The sequence below is a fragment of the Oryza glaberrima genome, chromosome 2 (genome assembly GCF_000147395.1).
Source record: "Oryza glaberrima chromosome 2, OglaRS2, whole genome shotgun sequence".
In the NCBI taxonomy this organism is placed as follows: Eukaryota; Viridiplantae; Streptophyta; class Magnoliopsida; order Poales; family Poaceae; genus Oryza; species Oryza glaberrima.
In genome coordinates, this window is record NC_068327.1 from 33,051,579 (window position 1) to 33,077,549 (window position 25,971).

The 25,971-nt window shown below is 43.3% G+C and overlaps 4 protein-coding genes and 1 pseudogene across 8 annotated transcripts; 1 reads left to right on the plus strand and 4 right to left on the minus strand.

Moving 5' to 3' along the window:
- LOC127763398 (uncharacterized) lies at positions 1 to 965 on the minus strand (annotated as a pseudogene).
- Positions 966 to 1,087: 122 nt separating this feature from the next.
- Positions 1,088 to 9,057, minus strand: LOC127763396 (AP-1 complex subunit gamma-2-like). Of its 2 annotated transcripts, XM_052288083.1 has the most exons (20): positions 8,808 to 9,057; positions 8,388 to 8,690; positions 8,141 to 8,282; positions 7,679 to 7,852; positions 7,186 to 7,365; positions 6,543 to 6,697; positions 6,122 to 6,212; positions 5,495 to 5,658; positions 5,361 to 5,415; positions 4,889 to 5,011; positions 4,703 to 4,798; positions 4,173 to 4,300; positions 3,805 to 3,909; positions 3,416 to 3,705; positions 2,806 to 2,910; positions 2,626 to 2,691; positions 2,473 to 2,547; positions 2,221 to 2,390; positions 1,731 to 1,835; positions 1,088 to 1,490 (listed from the first exon to the last, which is right to left on the minus strand). In XM_052288083.1, exons 1-20 carry the CDS (start codon positions 8,885 to 8,887, stop codon positions 1,395 to 1,397), a joined length of 2,703 nt encoding a protein of 900 aa, XP_052144043.1. In that variant the 5' UTR covers positions 8,888 to 9,057; the 3' UTR covers positions 1,088 to 1,394. The 2 variants fall into 2 exon arrangements, with proteins under 2 accessions (XP_052144043.1, XP_052144044.1); XM_052288084.1 differs by lacking the exon at positions 8,808 to 9,057 and having other exon boundaries at positions 1,089 to 1,490; positions 8,420 to 8,537.
- Positions 9,058 to 13,472: 4,415 nt separating this feature from the next.
- LOC127763080 (proliferating cell nuclear antigen) lies at positions 13,473 to 18,259 on the plus strand. Its single transcript, XM_052287666.1, has 7 exons — positions 13,473 to 13,991; positions 14,126 to 14,231; positions 15,438 to 15,444; positions 16,411 to 16,690; positions 16,774 to 16,926; positions 17,025 to 17,122; positions 17,843 to 18,259. The coding sequence occupies exons 1-7, from the start codon at positions 13,598 to 13,600 to the stop codon at positions 18,062 to 18,064; spliced, it is 1,260 nt and encodes a 419-aa protein (XP_052143626.1). The 5' UTR covers positions 13,473 to 13,597; the 3' UTR covers positions 18,065 to 18,259.
- Positions 18,260 to 18,498: 239 nt separating this feature from the next.
- LOC127763079 (transcription factor SPATULA-like) lies at positions 18,499 to 21,730 on the minus strand. Of its 3 annotated transcripts, none has more exons than XM_052287664.1 (9): positions 21,349 to 21,730; positions 21,104 to 21,228; positions 20,923 to 21,021; positions 20,764 to 20,829; positions 20,556 to 20,621; positions 19,799 to 20,101; positions 19,612 to 19,681; positions 19,366 to 19,507; positions 18,499 to 18,887 (listed from the first exon to the last, which is right to left on the minus strand). In XM_052287664.1, exons 2-9 carry the CDS (start codon positions 21,194 to 21,196, stop codon positions 18,830 to 18,832), a joined length of 897 nt encoding a protein of 298 aa, XP_052143624.1. In that variant the 5' UTR covers positions 21,197 to 21,228; positions 21,349 to 21,730; the 3' UTR covers positions 18,499 to 18,829. The 3 variants fall into 3 exon arrangements, with proteins under 3 accessions (XP_052143624.1, XP_052143623.1, XP_052143625.1); XM_052287663.1 differs by having other exon boundaries at positions 21,104 to 21,234; positions 21,349 to 21,728; XM_052287665.1 differs by having other exon boundaries at positions 18,499 to 18,924; positions 21,104 to 21,234; positions 21,349 to 21,724.
- Positions 21,731 to 22,957: 1,227 nt separating this feature from the next.
- On the minus strand, positions 22,958 to 25,923 carry LOC127763516 (uncharacterized). 2 transcript variants are annotated; one of them, XM_052288245.1, is made up of 5 exons: positions 24,858 to 25,923; positions 24,666 to 24,762; positions 23,731 to 23,992; positions 23,483 to 23,635; positions 22,958 to 23,352 (listed from the first exon to the last, which is right to left on the minus strand). In XM_052288245.1, exons 1-5 carry the CDS (start codon positions 24,886 to 24,888, stop codon positions 23,206 to 23,208), a joined length of 690 nt encoding a protein of 229 aa, XP_052144205.1. In that variant the 5' UTR covers positions 24,889 to 25,923; the 3' UTR covers positions 22,958 to 23,205. The 2 variants fall into 2 exon arrangements, with proteins under 2 accessions (XP_052144205.1, XP_052144204.1); XM_052288244.1 differs by having other exon boundaries at positions 22,959 to 23,635; positions 24,858 to 25,921.
- Between the last annotated feature and the right edge of the window lie 48 nt (positions 25,924 to 25,971).

Genomic DNA, 25,971 nt, shown 5'->3' on the forward strand with positions numbered 1-25,971 from the left:
TTATGCTCCTCGTCGTAGAAGTTTTCTAGGGTTATACCTTTGAGCGACGGTGTTCCGCCGTACGAGACCGCCGGCTCGCCGTCGACCCACCCGTAGTAGAACTCCTTGAGCTTGGGCGCATTGACAAGCTCGACGCCGGCGGCGTGGCACTGGTCGAACACCAGCGTCGCCAGCCGCGACTCCGGCGGCGCGTCGATCGTCATCACGGAGAACGGCACGAAGCCGCAGTAGAACATGTCGAGGTACTCGAGGGCGGGGCAGCCATGGAGGAGGTGGGTGATCGTGGCCACCGTGTCGCCGCCGTCGAACCAGAGGTTGTGCACGGTGAGCCTCGCCAGCGACCGGAACGCGCCGGGGCAGGCTCGCCGGAGCCGCGTGAAGCGGCGGCCATTCCCGAGCATGAGCCGCTTCTGCTCCTCGTCGTCGTCGTCGACGAACGCGCAGGCGCTCTCGGCGAGGATCTCGAGCTCGACGGCGCCGGCCTTGACCCTGCCGGTGTCGAACGCGTCGCCGACGAGCGCGCCGACGCGGTGGACGCGGTCGTCGTCCGTCGTGAGGACGAGCTTGAGGTGGAGCTTGTCGATGGCGCGCTTGCTCGGCGGCGCGGCGAGGAAGCTCGCCAGCGCGGCGGCGAGGTTGTCGGTGGCGCGCCGGTAGTGCACCTGGAGCACGGGGCGGCACGCGTTCTCCTTGTCCGGGATGAAGTCGTCGACGTCGAGGGAGACGGTGGTGATGTCGTGCCATGGCAGGTGACGCCACCACCGCGAGAGGATGCAGGTCCTCGCGGCGGCGTGGGCGTCGCCGTCCATCACCACCTTCTCCAGTATGTCGAGCAGGACATCGTCGGGTAGCCCGCTGAGATGGTCGTCTCCGCCGCCATCGCCGTCGCCGGCGGCGGCGGTGCACGCTCGTTGCTCGCCGTCGTCGACAACCATTGCCACTGATGCACGTAACGTATCGTGGGTGTGTTTCCTTCTACCACGACGACAATATAATCGTAAGGCTGTTTCGGACACGAACACAAGCCGTAGAATTTCGTCACGTACTGCAGCATGAGTAAGATTCAAAACGGCGTCCAAGAAATTTTCCTATTCGGGCAGGGAGGCTGGACATTTTTCTTTCATTAATTTTCCTGAGTCACTGATGCACACAGCACACCAGGCGTGAACTGATGAGTACATTGGTATCTTGGTGATGAATCTGAATATTTCACATTGTACCTTTCTACTACTATACAATATATAGGAAGAATGAATGAGAAAATAACTATTTTTGATCAACCAACCCCTCCAAGGGAGACAGAAAACAGAAAGAACCACGTAGAACAAGGTACGCAAATGGAGAGGACTATCACGACAATAATGTAACAACAAAATGGCACTGACCGAGCAGTACTATAGTCCGGCAGGAAAATTGCTCACTTGGCCTTGTTCCAGTCTGTCCTCACCATTCACTTTGTATGACATCCGGATACGCATTGCAAGTGGTTTCTGTTCAGAAGAAAAGCAAAGCGAAATCAGCTATAAGCACAAGGCAAATAGGTCCAAAACATGAGAAGAAATCCGTATGTTCTAAATCTGAAGACCTCCATAACTTGAAAGAAAATCATGAATTTCAAAGACTGAAATTTCTGCAGATTATGCACCTGTCAGAATGGTATACACATGTTGACAGCAGACACGTGTGCATAAAAAGTGAAACGGCAGCGAAGGATGCAAGTCTCCACATACCTGCCCATGTTGGTTATTGGTGACACTGAACCCTTGAGTGACTGAACCATTGCCACTAGCTGGAACAATGTTGCCACTAGCTGGATCCAGTCGCAATTGGATAAACTGAAATTCATTTGGACAGTTCAAGAAACATTCCCATCAGTGTCATCAAATATTTTAGCCTTGTTAAACTAGTAGAATAAAATGAACTAAAACACACTTGCCATTTTTTTAGCATCTGTTTCAATTGCTATAATGTAAATTTGTATAGAGAGCTTCAAGAGTACAAGATAGACAAATAAAACCATATAAATTAATAAAAGAACAAAGAATGGTCAACCACATGGTACCACTACCACCACAATAGAAGATTTGCGCCTCAAGAAACTATTACGGAAAATTATAATTGCTCGTCAAGTGAGATTTGAGAACTTGCATGCCATAACACTAATGCAAGTAAGGACAGCTCAAATATAGAAGACAATAGATAAAGGCGCCATGATGCTACCTTTGGAACAGCTGCCTGAAAAACAAAATCCGTATAAGAACTGGATGTCAAATTTGTAAAAGTAGCATGGACGGTAGTCTCGTGTGGTTTCTCAGGCTGCTTTTTGAAATCGAAGTTGATCTTCAAGGTTGCACTCTTGAAAGCTGTTATTGATGAGTGATTAACAAGTCCTGCTCAAATAAGGAGGTTTATTAGTAATCATGACAGTATTATATTCAGTACTTTGTAGCAAATATCTAACATCAAACTAACCAGAAACAGATGTATTTGATGGCAGACCATCAAGCAAATCCATATCTTGAGGTACTGCAGGAGCGGATTTGGTCCCTGCAATGGAAGTGTCAGACATTTTGGCAAAGGCTATAATAGAAGCAATCGGTACGACAAGCATGAAACGAAACTAACCAGAAACAGATGTACTTGATGACAAACTACTGAGAAGATCCGTAGCTTCAGGTACAATCGCACCGACTTGAGAGATGGTAGAAACAGGTTTAGTATCAGGTACATTAATCTTGAACAATTCAGTGATGGCTATAAGAAAATATGGAAATACATGACTAGCACAATTAGAATTACATTTACCTTGGGCAGGAGTAGAGTCTGCTGCTGGCGGGCCATTCTGTGATGGAGATGATCCGATAGATAGAAGATCAATAAGAATATCTGTGCTTGCGGATGAAGGTGCAGCTGGACATAAAGCAAAAGGACATTTTAGTCTAAGGTAAGGAATTCTATAGCATGCAAAAAGAATGTGGCAATCTAAACTAACATAATAGATTGGAATGCAAATATTTCAGACGTTGCGGCAGCATGTGAAATGTGTACTATATTATAGTTGCAATTATTGCAAAAGCAAAAACTAACTGATATCTTTTTGTGGGACAAAAGAAGGCAAGGAGGTTGCATGCACATTTTTGGAGCAGAAACTGCTCGATGCTATATTGACAGAATTAATTTTATTGGAACAGAAATTGTACGATACTATATTGACAGAATCAACTTTTAAGGCAAAAATATACAGCTAATTGGAAAGACATTGAACTTTTGGCCCCAAAATGCAGCAAAAAATCAGTACATGTCAGCAGGGAGGAAGGGAGGGACTATCAGACTATGCTGCTTCATTTATATTACAAGATTAGAAAAGTAACAAGGAAGTCCAAGTGGACAACAATAAAAATATTGAAATAAATACCTGCAGGTGATGAACTTATCCCACCAATACCCAGAAGGTCTTGTAGGAAGTCGTTAGGTGCTGTAGTGGTAGAAGCAGTGGTAATGGCTGGCACATCATCAGAACTTAAGTCAAGCAAATCAACTAAAGGACTGGTGGCAGGTTTTGCTACACCATTTGGAAGCTTAAGGCCTCCGGGAGTGACTGCTGGGGTAGGCTTATCAGCTGCAAGAGTTGCTTGTGTAGCACTAGCCCTCCTCAGCAAATAACTAGCTTCATCCAATGCAGGCATACGCTCAAGCAAAGATGGCCTGCACTTTCACCATATTTCTCTAACATTAATACCTATATTAAGTGCCACAGTATTGAAGAAAGTTTCCGCGATAGCATCCAAAAGTTCTATAACACACCTGATAGACTGATGTCTTTGTATGATGGAACTGAATTCAATTGATCTTTGCTGTAGTTCAAGCACAATATTCTTTTTATTCTGGGAAACTATTTGCTTTATCCTCCTGTTAATACCCAGTAAGTTTGTATTATTTAACCAAACAGTAATACAATATAAGACTAATCTAGATAAAACTAGCTCCATCAAAGAAGATGTAATAAGCCTGTAAAGAAGGTACTTCAAAATAAAAGCTAAAATGACGAGCAGCTCATACACAGCAGCACATCAATACTCTTGGGGCAAAATTGGTTTCCACTCTACTACTTCGCAAATTTTAGCATAATATTCACCAGGAAAAAAGGCACTTCAAGTTGAAAGGTATATTACTCTGATGTCGATGGAAATCGTGACGAGAGCTTCAAAAGAGCCACAAGACACATAGCTCGAGTTGTCACATCAGCAGAGTAACGGTTAAGAGCGAGTTGTACAGCATCCACAGCATCAGATTCTGTTACCTGAAAAAAAATAATGTGTTGTGGCATGATGTCTCAAAACATACTGCACAAATTAATGCTGCCAAATTGAATGTTTGTACTACAAGTGTAGGCAACCTATATAGGACAATGATCCTAAATTGACCAGTTGTCTTCAACTAAGTGCCCGAAATATGTACAAAACCAACTACCAAGAACAGCTAAATAAATGATTGCAGAAAAAAAATGGCAATAATAATCTGCAAGCATAGACTACATGGTTAATTAGCAAAAGCAGAAATGAGAATGATAACAACACTGGTGGATCATACAAAAATAGAAAAAGTACAACAATGTTTCAACGTTAGGGACATAACTGGAAGCTTTTCTTTAGCCAGATCAAAAGGTCAAAAATAATATAGCCTACAAGAATTCTCCTCTCACCGTAATAGGTTCCTCCCCTTGCAGCATGCCAACATTGTTAACTAGCATTTCACCATATTCACCGATGCACCAAACAGCCACTCTTACTAAACTTCCCTACACAGTGTAGTGCAACCAAGTTACACAAATCAGTTAGGTTAAGGTGGAACAATATGCATCATAACAAACACATTTTTTTTTCCAAACCTGATCGACAAATGCTTGTAGAGCCATGTATAATAACCTCACTGAATATCCTTGAAGTTCTGATGCATTGCTTATTACAACAACGAGGGCATGCCACACATCATCCTTCACATGATTTCCAGCCTGTTAATCAACAAGAGTTCAGCATGAATTGAAGACATTTTCTACTATTGGTCAAAGACAGACGACCAGAAGATATATCTCATGGATGCATGCATTCAATAATATCAGCATAAAATATAAGCAGTCCTGACAAATGTGCAAAAGTTACCAGGAAATGCACCCCCCCCCCCCCCCCCCCACACACACACACACACAAAAGAAGAAATAAAAATATTGTTATAGTAGGTGTCCACCATGAAGAGTGTCCCACTGGTAGGTTTCTAGGAAGGAATTGCTGAAACTGAAAAGTATATGTTCTGGAGCACACACTTTTCAGATGTGAAATGCCCTACTGTACTTTGGTACTTACCAAGGATAAAACCTTGAACATCTGATCAAGGTACCATAACTTCTCTTGAGAAAACCTAGCAGGGATGCAACACTGTTAAAAGTGCCTTAATTTAGCAGGAAAAATTAAAATATGTGTATATATTGGATACTAACTTTTCAACTATTGAGCATATCTTGGCAGTGAGATCTTCTTTGAAATCCGGATCAGCTGAATCTAAGTAGTCGACAAGCTCCTTAGTCAAAGGCTTTACATTTGTATCGTTGACTAACAAAAAAACAAGTTCAAGGGCCCTCTTGCGAATAGAAGCATCTGCATCCTGAAAGGTCCACAAGTAATTTAAAATGTTAAAAGCCAAAATAACATGATTAGATTCTAGGAAGGCAAAAACAATAGATGACCAAGCTGACTTAAGCTTCAAGATTGCAATATTAATCATATATAGCAAGTATTAAGGAATTGGTCATTTTAAAATAGTATATGTGAAATCTTTGTTTTACTTGAAGTATATATAATAAAATCTTGAGTTAAAGATTACTTTGAAAGAGCAGTACCAACCTAACTGGATTATGTTGGTCAGATAACTTGAATCCAGCTTTAGCTACAGTATCCAAGAGAAATTTTCTACTCCAAGGATGCATAGATAACTCAAAACACAATCTCTCTACAAAACTTATTTAGGCCCTCTTTTTTCTAAGATTTTTTGAAAGTTGAATTGCCCACTGATCTTCACTAGAAGACAGACGTCCAAAAAATAACTAGAATGATATTTCCACTGTTACCTTTACACACTCCAATATTGTCGTCCTGTGTCTCTGTACTGCCTGTGTATCTACAGTAATGGCCCTCATAAGCATGTTCAGAGCAACGTATCTGAAAGAATGACATGCATAGTAAATACTTGGTCTAGGGGAAATAGGTGAACATTATGCTAACATATACACAATAAAAATTTTGCCTATTGAGAGATGGGTGACCATTATGCTAATAAAAAGAACATCGTAGCCTCATTCATGTCGTGTATGGTACTATATCAACAACAGGAAACTGATATAACTCAGGCAATATTCATAAGCTACAGCTGCAAGCTGAACAAACTTCCCAATAACAACTAGCAGGCATGTTCAGAAGGTAAAGGAAATTATTCCCAAACATTTTGTGCTCAAAGAAAAATGAGCATTCAAGGAACAGGCAAGGTTTAACCTTATATTATTATCACGATTCGACAAGAATCTACCCAAAATATTGATCGCAAGCACACGTAAACCACTAGTAGCTTCGATACCCATTATAGTCTGAACACATTCATACAGAATGGCATTAGCAGCATTCTTATTTGACTCATTTTTCGTTGCAACCTGCACAAAGCAATACCATGGTTAATATTCCATCCACAACAATATGAAAACAAGTTCAATTACAAAAACAAAGAAGTGCATTGTTGTAAAATTTTAAATAAATATGGAAGGGAACATGAAAGTTTAACAGTTTAATAGGTTCTAGAATCCAAAACATGCAGCAATGCCCTAAGTGTGACCTTCTGAAACAAACCTCTAGTATGAATAACACAACATGAACTACAAGCGCCATGTGTTAAATAAGCAAATATGCTCTTACATAAAAAAAATGCAAACTAAGATCCTGATGATATATAACAAATATACTATATTGTAAAATCAATGCCCTGATTGGGAGGCAAGTCCACAGGGCATATGGCAGAAACCAGAAAAATAAAAAAAAATTAATTAGTAAATCTGACATAGGAATTGACTAGATGGTGCATGTTTTGTATGGAGAACAAAGTGTCAGTATTTTGTATGTGAAAAAAAAGGATATATTCAATCACCTGAGCAAGAATATCATTCATATATTCACTGCAGTCTGCATCTCCTTGACCCAAAATGCGCATCAGTTTAAGAACTCGAATATGCAAGAAAGGGTCTGATATGCCAGCAACGTCATACTCAGGAGCATAAGAACTATTGGAGACATCTCTCAGTATGCGCACCAATCCTTCAACGCAGTTCTGCAGGGATTTTTAAAAAAATGTTCATGCGAACAGTGCCGTTCTCAACATATAGAATATTCACAATGTTGCGTTATATTCTAGAATGTGTGTGTGTGTGTGTTTTATAAGCATGCAACTAGGAGCGATAGTGTGCTCCTGTGTGGTGCCACTGATGATTTCTGGGGATATTGCATTTCTGTAGGTAAAAGTTTTGGTACTAACAACAGAATTAGTTGAGCAGCTAAATGAATAACACATAAGCAACTGACGGTCATTCCTTAATATAGTTACTGTAAAAACGGCCTAAGGGGTACGAAATACTGGTACATACCTTTCTCAGGTACTCTAGTGCATCTTTGCTGGATTTACACAGTTCCGTGCATAGTTGAACTGCAGATATCAGAATCCCATGATGTTTCTCCTTCAATAACGATGAAGCAAGACCCATGAAGTTTTCTGCCAAGTCTGGGACTTTTCTCACAATCCTTATAGCACACAAAGCAGCCTAATGAACAGGGGAGAGGATATAGCATGAATTCAAAACGGAAAAAAAGTGACCTACATTGTTTCGATGTGTGTATTAACAGATAATAACTTAGAGCTAGTGTCATTGGCATTTCTGTAGAATGCACAAGTCCGTAATCAATTGAGGTTTCATGAACCCAATCTCTAAAAATAACAACAATAACCAACAAATCTCCTGTAGCTTTTTGTTTTAATAATGGAATATTGGCATGAATACACTAATCCAGTTGGCCACTAGGAATTGAATTACAGTGAGAAGTATTCCTACCTTTTTCTTTGTGTTAACGTCCCTGCTACGCATCAGCCTCTCCACTTCAGGCGACAGATCCCGTGCCATTTCAGCGGAGCAGATATTCCCAAGCGCACACAATGCAAGCCCCACGATGAACTGGTTCGAGTGATTGAGATCTCTGCCCCCCAAATTAATCACTAAAATTACTCAAAACTCAGAATTACATGCGAAAAACAGAACTCGCAGCAGCGCATTGCAGAGATAATAGAGTCTGGTGGTGTACTGTTTGAGGGAGTTGGTGACGAGCATGAGCACCTCCTGCCGCTCGTCGAGGAGCAGCATGAGGCCGAGGTAGCCGATCCGCTTCTCCGGGTATCCCGCGGCGGCGATGAGCTTGAGGCACTCCATCTGGCCGAAGTGGGTGGGGTATCCGAGCATGTGGATGAACATGAGCTTGGCCATGTTCCGGTGCCGGATCTCCTGCTGGTTCTCGCCGATGGCCGCGCGTATCTCCGCGCACTCCCGCCGCACCACCGCCCGCTCCTCCGCCGCCGTCTTGCACGCGCGTATCGCCCGTATCATGTCCCTGCGCGGCAAGGCAAAGCTCAGCTCATCTCAGCAATTCGCGAGATCACGCCATTGCGCTCCGTGCAAACACCCATACGGATCCGAATTCGAGAGGGGCGAGAGCGGAAAACCCCACCGGAGGCGCGTGCCGGAGGAGAAGGGGCCCATGGCGATGTCGGAGGCGAAGTCCTCGACGATCTTCTCGACGGTGTCCATTGCCGGGGGGCGGGGATCTCGTGGAGGGGGGAGGAGGAGAGCTCGCGTGGATCTGGCTCCCGCGCGAGGTGGTTGGAGCGGGAAGGCGAGGCGAGGCGAGGCTGGCAGAGGAGGAGGACGAAGGCTCGCCTTGGATGGATCTGAACTTCTGAAATCTGAACTGAAAATGGTGGTAACCGTGAGAATTGCGGGTACACCTTGCTGGAGCAGTGAATTTTGCGGGGATTTGGAGATAATTTGTCAAATGCAAAACCCAATGTAAAAATGTAAAATGTGAGGAATGGATCTGTGTGGACTTTTTTGTTTTGTGAATTTCAACATAGAAATCGCGGAGAACGTTTGTCGTGTGAATTTCATGCATTGGTCCTTGAATATTCTTTTATGTGTGACTTAGATTATTCCATTATTCGCTTCTTAATTACTACTAGTTTGCTTTGGAACATAGAAAATTTAAAGAATTAAACTAGTTTCTATAAACATTATATATTCTTTTTATTCCAAATGAGATAATTAGATATAGATTAGGATATTGAAAAATGATGGATAACTTGTAATTTCATGTTGGAGACTGAATTGGCATTCAACTAATCCCTCCGTCCCAAAAACATGTCGTTTTGAGATTCCCAAGCCAAATTATCTTGATGTAACAAAGACTAAATTGCCCCTACCTATTCGATGTGGTTCTCATTTCATCAGCAGGGATGTCCCCCACCATCCGCTTGCTATGGTTGTTCTAGCAATCCAACTTCTGTATCAAGAACGATAAGACTTGACGGAACAAGCTAGGTCCGTCAGGCTAGATGGCCCCACCTCTGCAACCAAACTTTTGCTATAACAACACTTTTTTATGGGACACTACTGAAGACATAGAACGGCACTTTTAGTGGGACGGAGGGAGTATTTCATATGTTGAATTCAACTATTTGTCAAATATCATCGTTAATTATGCTACTTGTTCTAAACTATTTGTTCATCTAATAATATATATGGATTTGCTAACCTCCGCTTGACCAAAATTGCCCCCAATATCTTACAAACTTTGGATCCTCCAATTCGATCCAAGATTTGTGATGCACCACCATCTTCTCCTACTCTGGCAAGCTGGTTGATCTTTGTTAACAGCGTTAACAACCACAACCAATTAGGTTTTGGGGGTTTGGGGTTTTGAGGGGGGGGGGGGGTTCCCTAGGTGTAGAGGGATGTTGGGACGACGACGGTGGCATGGTGTGCTAGTTGGCGATCGAATGGTGGTACGGCGGTGGCAGTGGTGTGGCAAGACGGAGAAGGACAGTGGATGATGGTGCAACGTGGGCATCTCTCACCTAAGTGGTTAGGTGGCAGGGACACCTCGTTGCAGGCCCCGCTTGGGGAGAAGGACATGGAGGAAAAGGTCCGGCAGGCCTCGTCTACACCTTTGCTCTCTTCTAGCGTCAGCAAGTCGAGGAGGGGCGGTGGCAGTGGGGTCAAGTTCGAAAATACACTAGATGCGGTAACAATCGACGGAGAGAAGAAGAAAACTAGGTAGCAAGTTTTAGGTGTTTGTATAAATCTCAAAGCGACCCAACGCCCCAAAATTCACAATATATTAGGGAGGAATGTAGAGTAGATAGTCCCTAATAATAGCATTTAATTTATCGTTGTAATAGAGTGGATCATACATCACTTTTCATTTGTCAATATTGGAACGTAAATGCAACATCACCTTTCTTGTAGTGAATCACAGCTAAAAAGAGTACCACCTTTCTCCTCCGCTTCCTTGAAAGGAAACAAGTGAGAGAAAGAAAAATTGAACTTATAGCAAGCAAGATGCCGGCAGGATCCCAGGTGCTTTGTCAAGTATATATCACATGCTTCAGCGTGGACTTTGAATGTTATCAAGCATCAACCTATTCCCGAAGAATCCTTTGATTCTGCCGTGTTTTAAGTTGTTCACCATTGACATTTTCAGCTGGCATATCATCACACATTCGCATGATCAGGTCGCAGAGATATAATGATCCATGGAAATGTGGAATATCAACTCGAGTAAAGTATTCAGGGAGCCTATAAAAAATCACATTTCATCATCGTATTTATCAATGCCGATAGTGGTGAGCGCGAGGATGTAGACGATATATCTTGTATCTTCAGAATCTTCAGATAACCAGTGGTCTCATGCTCCAAAGATCGAACGGCAGCTATAAGCATAAACTAGCTTCCCACGAGCTACTTTCTCTGAATATTCTCTCCAACATGTGAATTGTTAAGGCAACAAATTAATAGAGTGTTATATTATAAATTGTAAATTGATTCTATAAATAGTCTGATAGAATGAATGCATATAATTTTCTCAAGAAGGTGAATGATTAATAATAATAGTAGTGTCAATTAAGCCATTGTTTAATCAAATCAAACGCGAAATAGCAGCAGCAGCAGCTTGGAGTACCTGTGTGGCTGGAGGGAGAAGAGATCGAATCGAAGCTGGTGCGGCGCATGAGGAATCTAGGAGTGGAAGAACTCCGACAGCGGCGAGTGGGACGGGACAAAGGTGTCCATGAGACCCGCCATGTCCGGGGGACACGCCAGATACGGCAGCTTCCCTCTCCCTTCTCCTCCAAGCCATTAGTGGTTCGTACTTAGTACTTACGAGTAGCTTAAGGAGCAGCTTAAGATATAGCAGGAGGAGCACATTGCAGTTGATTACTAGTTGGAGAAAAAAAAATAGCCGGATTAATATGTGCAAATGAAAAGCGGTTGATTAGTTGTTTATGTCAAGTCATGGATGGCAACGAATATCTCGTGCTAGGAGCATGTGCTCGATTTTAATAATGGTCGTGTCTCGAGGATTATTGTAACTCGGGCTGCCGCCGAATGGGCGAAGACACTTGGCATATCTCTGAAATTTTGGCTCGGGGTGTTTCTCCCTTTTTAAAATAAAATCTTTGGTTCCGAGTTAAACTCATCGTTTCTTCTGTAGCTGGTCATAAGCTGTAACGATTTTTATGAACAACTAATTTACAGTAACATTTTTATATTAACGATTTAAAGCAAGTCATAAAAAATAAAACTATAAAACTAACTTTTAAAATTTAAATTTTAACAACAACATACAAGTTAAAGAGCAAACGGTGAGCTGTAGTAGCTCTTTTCCATGTCTGCATGAGTTTTTGTGTTTTGAGTAGTCTATATCGGCCCTGTTTGCACCCGTTGAAGATTGAAATTAAGTACGAGCATGTAAAACGATAAATGAATTTCAATTATTTATTAATTTGGAAAACGTGTTATCAAAATCCATATAATTTTGTATTTTAATCAGATTCAAACGGGGGGCATCTGTATTTTTCATGCCAATGTACACGCTTGGCTTGCATGTGTCCTGCATCAGCAAGGCAAGAAACGGGTCAAAACGGAGGATTCCACAGCAGGCTGCGGTACAGCTAGGAACACTGTCAAGCAGAGCAGAGAAGCAGCTGGTTTGTTGATGGATCGCGCGCGCGCCACGTGCTTGACGGCGCGCAGGAAACAGCCACGCCCACGGCCCACGCACAGGCGCACAACCACTTCCCCGGGAGAGGCGAGGCGAGGCCACGTGCCCGGCCGCGCGCCGCCTTCCGCGCCGACGGCAACATCGCGCGCGCCGGCCGGCTGGGCGGCTGACAAATCCTGGCTGCCGCATCTCATGCATGCCTAGCGCCAACGCGTCTCCCAGGCCGAACCGGTCGACCCTCGTTTCTGATTTTCAACCAGATTAGTATGAGATCTCGCTACGGTTCGTTTAAAAAAAAGTTTAACTAAGATAGTAAAAACTATGGAAATAAATGGTTTTCATGTTGTACTGATCGTTATCGTTATGGTATTCTAGTGGGAACCGTATTTCTAAATATTCTTATAATTTTTTAACATGTCTCTATTTAGCTCATAGTTTAGTGATGTATTAACTTCTAACTAAATATCTAATTTAAGGACATAAAATAGACATATATACATAGTTTGTACTAATAATTTATATAGTGTAACATTGAATTAAATATGTTATACATTAACAATTACCTGTTCCCAGTTGATACCAGCATGTTTTTTTGTTCGTGTAGTTATATGATACAGTTTTTGTTTCCAGCTTTACATTTTCGATGACGGAGAAAAATATAGTTACGAAAATGGTATTTCCCGGCCGTTTTCATTCCAAATGCACGTCAACGCCCAACCGTGCAACGTTTCTGACTGTCAGTCTGACAGTGGGCGGCAACCTGAAGCTCTGAATTTCACATACTAGCAGCCCACAGGATCACAATCACATGACAGCAATCAAAAAAGAAAAAAAACAGAAACGCAAACGCTGCACAGAGGCGCAGGGAAGAACTACTGATGCGTGTGTCGGTAGGCTACAACAACAAGAGATCAAAGCGAAGCTAGACTGAATCACTGGACGGACAGGGAGACAGGTTGCCCGCCTCTGTGCGCCCCTGAACCCCGACACCCTGCCCCCCCCTCGCACCGATTCTTCCTCATCTCCTCTCGCTGTCCCACCAACACCACTGCACGTCTCTGCATATATAAACCTCATCTCGTTCCCTACTTGCAACTAAAGTCATCGCCATCATCGATCGATCGATCACAACTACAAGAAATCCAGCCAAGAAGATCGAGACCGGATACAGCTAGCAATCCATCCAAGAAGATCGAGAGAGCGGATACAGCTAGCCTAGCTACGCGAAGGATCAGATCATCGGCATGGAGCTGGAGCTTGGGCTGGCGCCACCGAATTCCGGTCATCTCGTCGTCGACGAGCTCAGCAGCAGCAGCGGCGGCGGCAGCGGCAGCGCGCCGGTGTCTGCCTCGTCGGCCGGGAAGAGGGGATTCAGGGAGGCGTTCCAGGAGACGCTGCTGCTCTTCGACGACGGCAGCTGCTGCAACACCAGCGACGACGATTGCAGGAGGAGGAAGAAGACGGTGGTGGGGTGGCCACCGGTGAGCTCGGCGCGGCGGGCGTGCGGCGGCGCCAACTACGTGAAGGTGAAGAAGGAAGGCGACGCCATCGGGAGGAAGGTTGATTTGGCCCTCCATTCCTCCTACGACGAGCTCGCTGCCACGCTCGCCCGCATGTTCCCCACCAACGACCACCAAGGTCAGTAGCTAATTTAACTCAACCCAATTGTTCATCAGCACATGTGATTACAAAAGCAAGCAGAATCTAGTAACCGAATTCGATTGCGATCAATGATTCTGATGCTAGGTTTGGTTATCGTGATATATTTACAGGCGAGAAGAAAATGGCCAATGATGATCATGGCGATGCCGCTGGACCTGTGGTTACCTACGAGGATGGTGATGGGGATTGGATGCTGGTTGGGGACGTGCCATGGGAGTAAGTCGATTTCAAGCTTAGTTATTTCAGTGTTAGTATAACTTAATGAATCAGCAAGATTGAACATTAGATTCTGTGTAATACTGACATGTTAATCCTTTGTTTTGTTTGTTGCAGTGATTTTGCACGATCTGTGAAACGCCTGAAGATACTGGGTTAACTGAACTGAAGGAGATGCATGCGTGAGTTGATGGAGCACAGCTCGGTTTTGGTTGCCTGGCATCTGCGTGTGGGTGTGCACTGATGTATGTACATGTTTTCGTTTTCAGTCAGGATGTTAGGACGAGAGAAAGAGCTTTCTGTCAAAGACTATATACTGCTAGCTTATATATACTGTAGTTGGGCACATCTCATGTGTGCCCAGGGCTAGGTTTTGAGAATGTTTACAGAGTTCTGTGTTTTTACACCTTCTATATGTTTTGCAAACTGATCTTGTACTATAATACTACTTTTATTTCTTTCTCTCTTTTTTTTCACACACCATATAAGCTGATGACAATACTTTTTTCTTCATCTGAAGAAAATTCTGTTTCAAATTTCCAATTTCAAAACCGGATATATGAGATTGTCCTTCCGAATCGATGTACTCCCTCCGTTCAAATAAATAAGACAAACCCTGATTTCCGTGTCCAATGTTTGACCGTCCGTTTTATTTGAAAAAATTATAAAAAAAAGATAAGTCACGTATAAAGTATTAATCATATTTTATCATCTAGCAACAATGAAAATACTAATTATAAATTTTTTTTATAAGATGGACAGTCAAACGTTGGCAAGGGAACCCATAGTTTGTCTTTTTTTTGGACGGAGGGAGTAGACAGTAGACTGACAAATCACAGGCAACTCTGCCCTGCTTGATGTTTTGACGGGCAGATTGTATCATACCACTCCTTCCAGAAAAAAAATATTTGTTTATGTCCAGATTCATATTAAAAAATACTTTATTATGAGATTGGGGGACTAGTAGGATGATCAAAGAAAATAGAGCGTGGTGCATTGCTAAGAAACACCAAAATGCTCAATACTTATACACGGCGTGGAAACAAGAAAGCCTCGGTAGGCATGGGCTGTGGAGTGGATCGTGGGCCAGATTGATCGTGGATCGCTCGCTCTCTTCATAAACCAAAAAGCTGGGCCGGAGAACGTCGGCCACCTAATGGGCCGAGAGCAGTGACGCGTTGAGCCAGATTCCGGTTCTTACGGAAGTGGAAGAGCTGGCTGCAGCCCAAGCCCACCTACCGTTCTGGCCGGTTCGCGGTGAAACTTAGGCCCAAGGAGGCGGCACGGTGCGGTCGACTTTTTCCACTCGTTGGATCGAATCGACGGTTGGGATCAAACTGTACCCACTCCATTTCCGTTGAAACTAATTATTTTCATCTAAAAATATACAATTTATTTTTGTCTGCTCCACTTTCTGTTTTTTTTCCTGGTGAACGAACTCAATTTCATGCGTAAAGAACGGCAAAGAAAAATTAAATTTGATGCAAAACGTATAATTATTTCACCTGTACCGTACTTAGTTTCGGCCATTATTCATGTAGTAGTAGGATACTTCAAACACAAATTCATACATACTTCATCCGTTTCACAATGTAAGTCATTCTAGCATTTTTCATATTTATATTGATGCTAAAATTTTATCTAGATTCATTAGCATCAATATAAATATGGGAAATGCTAGAATAACTCTGTAAAATGGAGAGAGTAAAAAAGAAAAATAATTCAAAATCATTGGAGGGAAATGGCCAAGCTGTGCGGTCAGCGAGATGGCGCGAAAGGCAATTCCATCTCCCGCCCAGCTCCCAGAACACCCGCCCTTTTCCAAATCGCCAAGACCAAGCACCCGTCATCCACTTCACCCCCACTGCCAGGTGGGCCCGTACTCCACCATGGCCCCACATGTCAGCTGAATCTTCCACTGCAAGAAGCGGGAAACATTTCGGGCGGAGGCGGGTTTCCCCCCAATTTCTCCCTCCATTTTTTTTTTCGCTTCGCGTCCCCCAAACCCCTCCCTATTAATCTCCCCCTTCCCCCTTTCTTCCCCTCGCCGCCGCCTCCTCCTCCCAAACCCCACAAGCGAATCCTAGGGTTTCTCGCCTCGCCGCCGCATCGCCGCCGGGAAGTCTCCGCCGCCGCCGCGATGTTGGAGCTGAGGCTTGTGCAGGGGAGCCTGCTGAAGAAGGTGCTGGAGGCGATCCGGGAGCTGGTGACGGACGCCAACTTCGACTGCTCGGGGACGGGGTTCTCGCTGCAGGCCATGGATTCCAGCCACGTCGCCCTCGTCGCGCTGCTCCTCCGCTCCGAGGGGTTCGAGCACTACCGCTGCGACCGCAACCTCTCCATGGGGATGAACCTCAACAACATGGCCAAGATGCTCCGCTGCGCGGGCAACGACGACATCATCACCATCAAGGCCGACGATGGCTCCGACACCGTCACCTTCATGTTCGAGTCGCCCAGTGAGTAGTACTAGTCTCAATCGTCTCGTGCCCTCGTGTTCTTGATTTGTGTGACCTTGATTAATTTGTGCTTGGATGAATAGACCAAGATAAGATTGCGGATTTCGAGATGAAGCTGATGGACATCGACAGCGAGCACCTCGGCATCCCTGACTCCGAGTACCAGGCCATCGTCCGCATGCCGTCCTCTGAGTTTTCCAGGATCTGCAAGGATCTGAGCAGCATCGGAGACACTGGTGTGTGTGATTATCCTCCCGTGGTTTCTACAGAACGCTTGTTGTTAATTTGTTTCTGTGGCTTTGTTCTTAAATCTTTAAACTGCTTGGCATTCCAGTTATCATCTCGGTGACCAAGGAGGGTGTTAAGTTCTCTACCGCTGGAGATATTGGAACTGCCAACATTGTCTGCAGGCAGAACAAGACTGTTGACAAGGTAATTAATCTATCGATGGTGCCTTCTCAAACTGTTACTAACTTGGTGTACGATACCTGTCATGTTTGTAAACTTGGAATGCCGAAAGAGAGTCAAGAAAACTACAGTAGCAGAGATGGTTCTTTTGTACTCAAATATTGCGCTGTTAACAAGTAATCACGAGTACAGCAGCTAGACAGCTAATTTCCTTAGGAAAACATTACAGCTAATTATTTCATGGAGAACAATGTAGTGTCTGTACTAAAAGAATTATTTGGTTCAGTTACATGATAGCATTTGAGCTACATCTGCGGTCACCCTAGTTTGCTTGTTAATGTTTCTGTTATGTGTTTGCAATGTGTATGGTCCTGGGTCAATAATTGGGTTACCCTGTATCTTTAAGTAACTGGCTTGCATCAGTCCTATAGTTGTGCTCATTCGTCTGGTTATCCAGAGTAAAGTTTGTATCTAACAATTTAGTAGTAAAACTAGTAAAAGGAGTATTTTTTTTGCTGCAAAAGATCTGAAATCTTTTAGTCAAATTAAGACATTTCTAAGCATGAATAAAGTATGAATCCTATTATCCCCATCTTGCATGTCAATATGTCATCTGATCATTATGCTAACTGCAAAACTTTCTGTTATTCTTTCCATACTGGAGTACCGGTTTAGGATCATGCAGCAATGATTACAGTAAGTGATAATCAGTGTCTAATGGATGTTTTTTTTGGGTCATTGCAGCCAGAAGATGCTACAATCATAGAGATGCAGGAACCGGTGTCACTAACCTTTGCCCTGAGGTACATGAACTCCTTCACCAAGGCAAGCCCGCTCTCTGAACAAGTTACAATCAGCCTTTCATCTGAGCTGCCAGTGGTGGTTGAGTATAAGATTGCAGAGATGGGCTACATTAGATTTTATCTGGCGCCAAAGATTGAAGAAGATGAGGAAATGAAGTCGTGATTGTCGCATAAGGATATGACAAAATGCCCCCTAGTCTTCAGACCATCATCCTTTGCTTAACAATTGTTTGTAAGCAAAATGATGTTATGCTTATCATCGCTTATGACGGAATGCTTTTTACCTTTGTATCTGTGACTTCTGTAAATCCTTGGATTTACAGTGATGAATGTTAGGTTTAGTAGATTTGTGAGTTTATGACTGCATTGCGTAGCATGATTGTGCTGCTGTTTGTTTGTTCAATTCGGTTGTTACATATTTGTTGGGAGAGGAGCTTCCTTTGGGTTGACACTAACTTCATCAGTGTTTGGACCCAGAATTGCTATCATCCTCAAGCTGTGAAAGCCAAATTTCCATCTTTGAGAAGGCTTCCAAATTTCCATCTATTTTAGGCTCTTTGTTGTCACCTGTGATAACCGATAAGAAACAAAACAAGCTATGAAAAATGATTTTTTTTAAAACAGTGGAGACAAACTATGCAGCCTCAATTAGTGGCCACAGGCATCTCACATCTCCCAATTCCGGCCTACGTTGGCAATATAGATTTGATTTGATGGTATTTTCCTATTTCCTAACATCGGATATGTTCATTGTTACTGGCAGCTTATAGATAGATCTCCCTTACAAAGCACTTCACACCAGAGTACAATGGCACAACAAGATATAACTACTGTTCTAGAGGTAATATGCTAGATTAGGTGCTGCTCATGATCACCAGTCACCGATTTTGATCTGCTCTGCACTCCACAAGTCCAATTGGAAATTAGATCATGGGTTTACTTTGATTCTGCCCTCGACCCTAACTTTGGTGTCACTGGTTTGCAACCTGTCCAAGATTGGAAGCTGAATCGTCAGCTTATAATCTGAAACAATTAACACCTTTGTCAGAATTCTGGAGAACAGTGTCACAAACTGATTTACTAGTTTTAATAAGTGAAATTTGCTCTTTGCATAGTCTAATAATTGCAGTTGCATAGTCTAATTTGCAAAATTATGTTAGTTCTTGCTGTTTAATCTACCTACAGCTTGAATTTTAGGGTCCTTTCTCTATTTCTCAGAATAAGATAGTCAGACCAAGAAACCTTGCTGCTATGGGACATTCATTTATTACTAAACATGTTAATGAAAAAACAAGATAAAATAGGCGCACGCTAATCTTTAGGCCATCCAAATCCAGTTTCCTTAAAATATGCTTATGATCACAGGAAAGTATTATGGTGTACTATAAAGAAATAATCCTATCTATAAGGACAATGGAGCCTACTTTCATTATACTATAAATAAGTGGCAAAAGAAGCTTTTACCTTTGCAAGTGTGGCATATCAAGTACACTTTCTGTGTTTTTCGGCATAATGTGCTGCAACTGATCTTTGCTGAGTGCATATCTATCAAAACGATCAGCATTCATCATGTATGTGTTCTGCCTAACCGACTTCTCATCGGTTCCTATTGAAGAAGCAAAGGGAAGGTCAGTCAATGTAAAAAAATGTTCACCAAAAATGCAATCTGAAACTACTATTGGTTATTGGAAATAGTTTATGTTCTCTAACCTGGCACAATTGTGCTCTCATTAGCTGAAGTCAGGCGGTGCTTTAACATCATCTCATCAGGATAGATCATCTTCAACATAAATAGATATAACAAGTGAAAAATGACCACACGAAGTGCTATTCTATTAGCAAGGAAAAAGGTTCAGTATGCTGATTGCTGAAGATCTTACAAGACAAAATGGATTACCTCAGCGGGTTCAGTGAACCGTAAGGATTGAAGATTGGAACGCGAAGACTCTACAAGGAACCGAGGCTCCAGAGCGGTTGCATTAGGAACACCTGGTAAGAATAGAGGTTTATGTTGGCTTGCCAGCTCAAATGGAAGAAGTGCTCCTGAAGTCTGGTTCACCGGCTGCAAAACAACTGAAGGATCTGATGCTTTGGCACTATTCTGGTCAAGTGCAGCACTCATTTGCGGGATCGGCAGATGCTCAGGTGCCCCAGATAAGTTCACTGGGGGCACATATAGACCATTCCTCATGGACAACATCTGGAACAAAAATTCAGCAATCAAACAGAAATTAGCTGCAGTAACGTGGAATACATACATTTTGTTTTTCTTACAAATGCCGTGCAAACAACAATGTGGCATGCTGTGATTAGATCAATGTTCTTTTCTGACGTCCTAACCGACTAAATCTTGCTTAGACAGTAAGCCATCAGAAAATGGTGATTAGGATAGCTAATGTACACTTTTTGATGCTAGAACTTCAAGCTTGTCCTAACTCATATATGCTAGTACCATTTCACTTCAGCACACAGCTGCTCAATATTCAAAACGCTTGACATATCCATTGTCGATAACTGGAGCATTAAGTCTGTGGATTTGCGAAAATAATCCTCAAGCAATTCAGTAACAATGCAACATTCATTTCACTTACATGTGGATTTGCGAAAATAATCCTCAAGCAATTCAGTAACAATGCAACATTCATTTCACTTACCTGGACCTGGAGCTGAAGCTGCTTCAGGTACTCGATGGCATCGTCAAGCATGGAGGCTTTGTCCGTCTGCATCGGTGAATGAAACCATCATCACAAGATAAACGCCAAATTAACTCGAGAGATTAGCTTCCAGCAACAAGTAATAGTGTGTATACATCGTTGAACAAAAAATCGAGTAAGAAACAAGAGAGACAATTTTTTTTACTACCTTGCTGGAGTTGGGAATGAGGCTCTGCAGCGCCTTCATCTTCTCATTGATTCTGCTCCTCCTCCTCTGCACCAAATTACCGTGGTCAAAATCAATCCCACAAAATCAGCTGATACCAAGAGGAACACGAGAGGTAGCAGTCGCCGTCGCCGGGCTAACCTTCTCGGAGAGGTTGTGCACCTCGGCGGCGCGGCTCCTCTTGCCGCGCGGCCGCGCCGGCCTGGTGGGCTGCTCCGACTCCGACGACCCCAGCGCCTCCTAAAAAGAACCAAACACCAAATCAAACCGCCAAATCACCACCAGCATCCGATCGAATCAAACGCGGACACCGCACGCCAACCTCGCTCTCGCAGCGATCCAGCCCCATGCTGGCGTGGTGTCGCATGATCAAATCCAGGTGCTCCTCCTCCTGGCTTCCTCGCCCATCCATCATCGCCTCGCCACAGCACCAGCAAACCACAAACACTAGCGCTACCGGACGAACGAACAAAACCAAGAACTCCTTAAGTACTCCAGAAATGGCGAGCGAGCGCCACGAGAAATTGGACGCTGCTGCTGCTGTTGCTGGTCATGAGCTGCCCATACCTTGCTGCTGCAGCTGCTGCAGGAGTTGCCACCTTTCTTCAGTCTCTCTCTCTCTCTCTCTCTGTGTCTGTCTCTGGTTTTGTGATGGCTTTTCCTTGAGCCCGAGAAAGCTGCAAGCGCGGCAGAGCTTTTGACGACGTCTTTTGAGTTTTGCCGCTGCGACTGCCTCTGCTTCGGCTTCAGCTTCTCTCTCCGGCTCCGGCTGCAGCGGCGCGGGGCGGTCGGTGTACGGCTCGTCGCGTCGCGTCGCGGGGTGGGGTGGGGAGGTTCATTGATGGAGGAGGGAGGGAGGGGTGGTTCTGGTTCGCGCGGTTTTCATTTATGAGCGGGGGGGTGTGGTGTTAATGGCGTGGCGTGTTGAGCTCGGCTTTCAGAGCTCAACAGTGCCAGTTTCCGTGGGAAGACATGGACATGGATATATGCTGTGTCGTGTACTCGTTTACTCCCTCCGTCTCGTCTTATTAAATTTTTTTTAATGTAAACTTTAGATAATAAAGTAAGTAAAAAAAAAATAATTTTAAATTTTTTTTTAAGAATAAGACGAGTGATCAAACAGTGCAAGTAAAAACTCAAAGAGGGAGTAGTTGTGTGTGGGCTTGGTACTTGTGTGGACTCTATTTTCTCCATCTTAATATAATATAACTTACACATTTTAATATTATAAATTTAGATAGAATCTCTATTTAGATTTATAATAGTGAGAGTATTATATTCTTATATTTTATAGTGAAAGAAGTAATATTTACTACTACGTAAAATAAGACGGTGATTTATCACATTATTAATTAGATAATTTGAAAATAAATTAAGATATTCTTTTATAACAACTTTCATATAGAAGTCTTTTATAAAAACAAACTCTAGCTACGAATCTGGACATATAGATTTGATTGGGTTTTTTTTTTGACTGAGGGGTATATCGTTTAACAATTTTAAAAACGTGAACACAAAACATGATAAATAGAAGTTACTTCATTCGCCCTAAAATATTTTAGAATGTGCCATCAATTTAAAATCTCTTATATTTTATATTTAGAATGGAGGAAGTATAGAAGAGGAGAAAATACCGCACCATGGGAGGGACTAGTAGTCTAGTACAGTTGGCACTGTGCTCGCTTTACTCCGGTACAGTGTTCGCGCCGGCTCCTTTCGGGATCAGTCAGTTCGTCGCCGCACGGATGAGCGTGAGCTGCTTGCTGATGCTGTTCCAGCCTCGCGTGCTCATCAGGAGGAGCAGCATATCGGTCTTGCTGTTGCCGTGTCAATGACGTGACCTTAACTGCAGCATTAGCGAATGTTGACAGCAGTATCAAGAAGAGGCACCAACGGGACAAAAATGGTCCCTCTGAAATCTCTCATGGCACACGGGTTCCTCTAGGATTTGATCTGGACCGTTCATCCGTCATCGGACGGCCCACGATTGGACATGATCGGATTGACTGTATCTGATTGAGCAACTTCATCGTTCCCATTAACACATTTCTTAAACTATTTAATTATACATTTCGTGTAAAAACTTTGGTCCTGTTTAGTTCCCAAAACAAAAATTTTTACACTATCACATTTAAACACATATATAGAGTATTAAATATAGACAAAAAATTAAAACTAATTATACAGATTGCGTGTAAATTGCAAGACGAATTTTTTAAGCTTAATTGTGGCATGATTTGACAATATGGTGCTACAATAAATATTTGATAATGACGGATGTAGACTTAATAAATTCGTCTCGAAGTTTCCTGGCGGAATCTATAATTTGTTTTGTTATTAGACTACGTTTAATACTTCAAATGTGTATCCGTATATTCGATGTGACAATCAAACCTAAAAAATTTCCCCAACTAAACAAAACCTTTATATATATACATATTTTTCAAAAAGTAAGATTTTTTTTTTTGCATGTTTAAAATACTCGGCGTGGCAACGACGCCGTCCAGCTTGGAGTAGAGCGCCGCGGCCATTCTCAGCGCCTCCAGCTTCTTTGAAGGGAAGCCCTCGAACCTGGCAAGCACCAGCAATGGAAGCCAGTCAGGCCGGCCGGCCGGCACGCGCCGCGCATGCACGGCGCCATGGCAGAGCAGCCGAGCTCGAGGGGAGTGAGCTGGTTTGTAGTGCGCGCCCGGACGAACACCTGCGTCTCGTCGGTCAGGCACGCGAGCTGCAGTGGGACCTCGCCAGCTCGCCCATGTCCATGGATTGGAACGCGCCGACGGCGTCTTTCAGCTCCAGGATCGCCGCCGGGTGGGTTCCGACGTCCTCCTCGATTTGCCGGAAGTAGGCCGATCTTTCCGTTCCAATATTGTCGTAGCAAGCGAAGATTACCACAAGAATCTCGAGGTCATGATCAATGTCAATGGTGTTTGCGGTGCGTGCACGTACCTCTTGGTCATCTCGGCCGATGCGTCGGCCATGCCATGACCTGCACCACCGCCCTTGGCGCCGGCCGCCGGCGACGCCCGGGCTTTCTTGTCGCGCGAGCTCTTGCCGCCATGCAGGTGAGAAGCGCCGCCTTCTACTAGATCGGTCACGCAGATGCCGGTACATGCTCCCCATCTCTGCCGATCGCTTCAGCTTCGTCGCGGATTTCTTTGCGCGCAGCGCTAACCTCAGAATAAAATTACAGCTTTGGTTTCCTTCTGATCTGGATGTTGACAACATTAACAAGGTTAGATGAAAGTACATACCAAATTGTTCAAAGCTCTGGCTCAGGTGGTGTTTGGATGCAAGGACTTAACTTTAGTATCTGTATTTAGACACTAATTTAGGGTATTAATTATATACTACTTACAAAACTAATTACATTAATGAAAGCTAATTTGCGAGACAAATTTTTTAAACCTAATTAATCCATAATTAGAGAATGTTTACTGTAGCATCACATAGGCTAATCATGGATTAATTAGGCTCAATAGATTCGTCTCGCGAATTAGTCCAAGATTATGGATTGGTTTTATTAATAGTCTACGTTTAATATTTATAATTAGTGTCCAAACATCCGATGTGATAGCGACTTAAAAGTTTTAGTCCCATCTAAACAGGGTCTCACTGTGGCTGTAAACTTATCAGATCCTAAGTTTCCCATTTGTCTGTGTTGTGCATGACAGTCTTGAACCAACTCTGAGAACCTCATGGAGGTGAACTAGACCCTCCTTGTTCTGTACTGACATTAGCTAATGCCTAATGCAGAAGATGTGCTAAGAAATCATTGATAAATTCAGAAAGTTGACATGCTTTTCTGAACAGCTTTGCACAGGATGATTTGCGTGTATTGTCAAGACATCGACAGATATACAATATTACTTGAAGTAATTGACCTGCTGTACATACAGAGGAAGTATTGTGGTATGCAGATAAGCCTGATAAACATTTCGGGTATGCGATCTTCAGCGCTTCCTGGGTATCCAAAAGCAACTGAATTGATTTGAAAAGGCAAATGTAAATCGATCTGGCCATGAAACTTGCGCAAAAAAAGTTTGATACAATTTGAATTCTAGTTTGGCATGTACCTGATCCAACGCAATGTATGACCTTCGGCATAGCAGATCTAGAGCATCTATCAGATGGAGGATCTTGTTAATGATGCTTGCTGACAACAGGGACTGGTTTGGTAATGGATCACTAGCAGGATTGCAGTTTCCACCACCCTCAACAATAGTTGTCAGTAATGCCAGGCCTTCATGTCTGTTGAAAACGCCTGAAGCCTCCTGCAAATTCTGGTTATGAGGTGCAAATTGTCATGCTTTAGGCCGATTTTGTTGATGTGGCCGAATTTTGTGTGTGATAAGCAAGGGGGCCGCCAAGAGGATTCAGCAATGCTTCTCCTCAAGGCATGATGATCCTCAGAGAAAGAGGATGGCCCCATCGGTACAAGGACAATCTACAATGATATATGCAGAGAAAGGGAGAAGGGACCAAAGCATCTGATGGAAAATGGCTAAGATTTAATGAATCAGAAACAGAAAGATGGAAATGGAAGAGGTTTATAATTAGCATAGTAGTTTCTTGAGGCAGCCAGTGTTGGCTAAAATTAAGTATCCAAGCTAAAAAGCAGCTAATCCATGAGGACATGTGGTTATATGTTTGTGTGGAGGGTAACCCACGGTAAATACCAATGCTTTTTCCCAAGAAGTGGATATGGTCACACAGACACATTTTTGTCTTAAGTTGTTCATACCATGGGTTCTGAAATCTGAATAATGAACAGCAATGCCATCAAGAACTGACAAAAACTGGTTATCAAAGGATCTTCTCTTATGCAACACTGAATCTAAGAACAATCTTGACCTAGCCTGGCTTGGGTGAGTACAAAAACAGAGATGGAGCACCAGTTCCTGGTTCATTCGAGAAGAAGACAAACTGAAAGGCAAGCAGGCTGACAGATCCATGGCACATCCGGAGTTCCCAATAAACACCTCGATGTGCATCACATCGATCGCTCCGCCCGGCCAAAAAACAAATGGAAAACAGAACAAAATCGGTCTATAAATTGGCTACTACGTCCTCATTGCAAGACTCCCCCGGCCAATCCATTGGTAGAACACAAGAACTGCTTGATGAGTAGTAGCACAAGAACACAAGAAGCAACCAGGTAGCAGGAGAAGGAGAGGTGAGATTACCTTA

Bases quoted from the DNA above. Each gene is read 5' to 3' on its own strand.
- LOC127763396 (XM_052288083.1), bottom strand. From the start codon at position 8,887: ATGGACACCGTCGAGAAGATCGTCGAGGACTTCGCCTCCGACATCGCC. The intron at 6,213-6,542 runs GTTAAACCTTGC...TCATTCTTTCAG, and splicing joins AATCGTGATAATAATATAAG to ATACGTTGCTCTGAACATGC. The intron at 2,692-2,805 runs GTAAATGTAATT...CCATCTCTCAAG, and splicing joins AGACTCTACTCCTGCCCAAG to TCGGTGCGATTGTACCTGAA.
- LOC127763080 (XM_052287666.1), top strand. From the start codon at position 13,598: ATGGAGCTGGAGCTTGGGCTGGCGCCACCGAATTCCGGTCATCTCGTC. The intron at 16,691-16,773 runs GTGAGTAGTACT...TTGGATGAATAG, and splicing joins CTTCATGTTCGAGTCGCCCA to ACCAAGATAAGATTGCGGAT. The intron at 17,123-17,842 runs GTAATTAATCTA...GGGTCATTGCAG, and splicing joins AGAACAAGACTGTTGACAAG to CCAGAAGATGCTACAATCAT.
- LOC127763079 (XM_052287664.1), bottom strand. From the start codon at position 21,196: ATGATGGATGGGCGAGGAAGCCAGGAGGAGGAGCACCTGGATTTGATC. The intron at 20,102-20,555 runs GTAAGTGAAATG...TTTTTGTTCCAG, and splicing joins AGCTTCAGCTCCAGGTCCAG to ATGTTGTCCATGAGGAATGG. The intron at 19,682-19,798 runs GTAATCCATTTT...TTTATGTTGAAG, and splicing joins GGTTCACTGAACCCGCTGAG to ATGATCTATCCTGATGAGAT.
- LOC127763516 (XM_052288244.1), bottom strand. From the start codon at position 24,888: ATGCCGAAGGTCATACATTGCGTTGGATCAG. The intron at 24,763-24,857 runs GTACATGCCAAA...AAATCAATTCAG, and splicing joins CATACATTGCGTTGGATCAG to TTGCTTTTGGATACCCAGGA. The intron at 23,993-24,665 runs GTCAATTACTTC...GTCAACATCCAG, and splicing joins TTCCTCTGTATGTACAGCAG to ATCAGAAGGAAACCAAAGCT.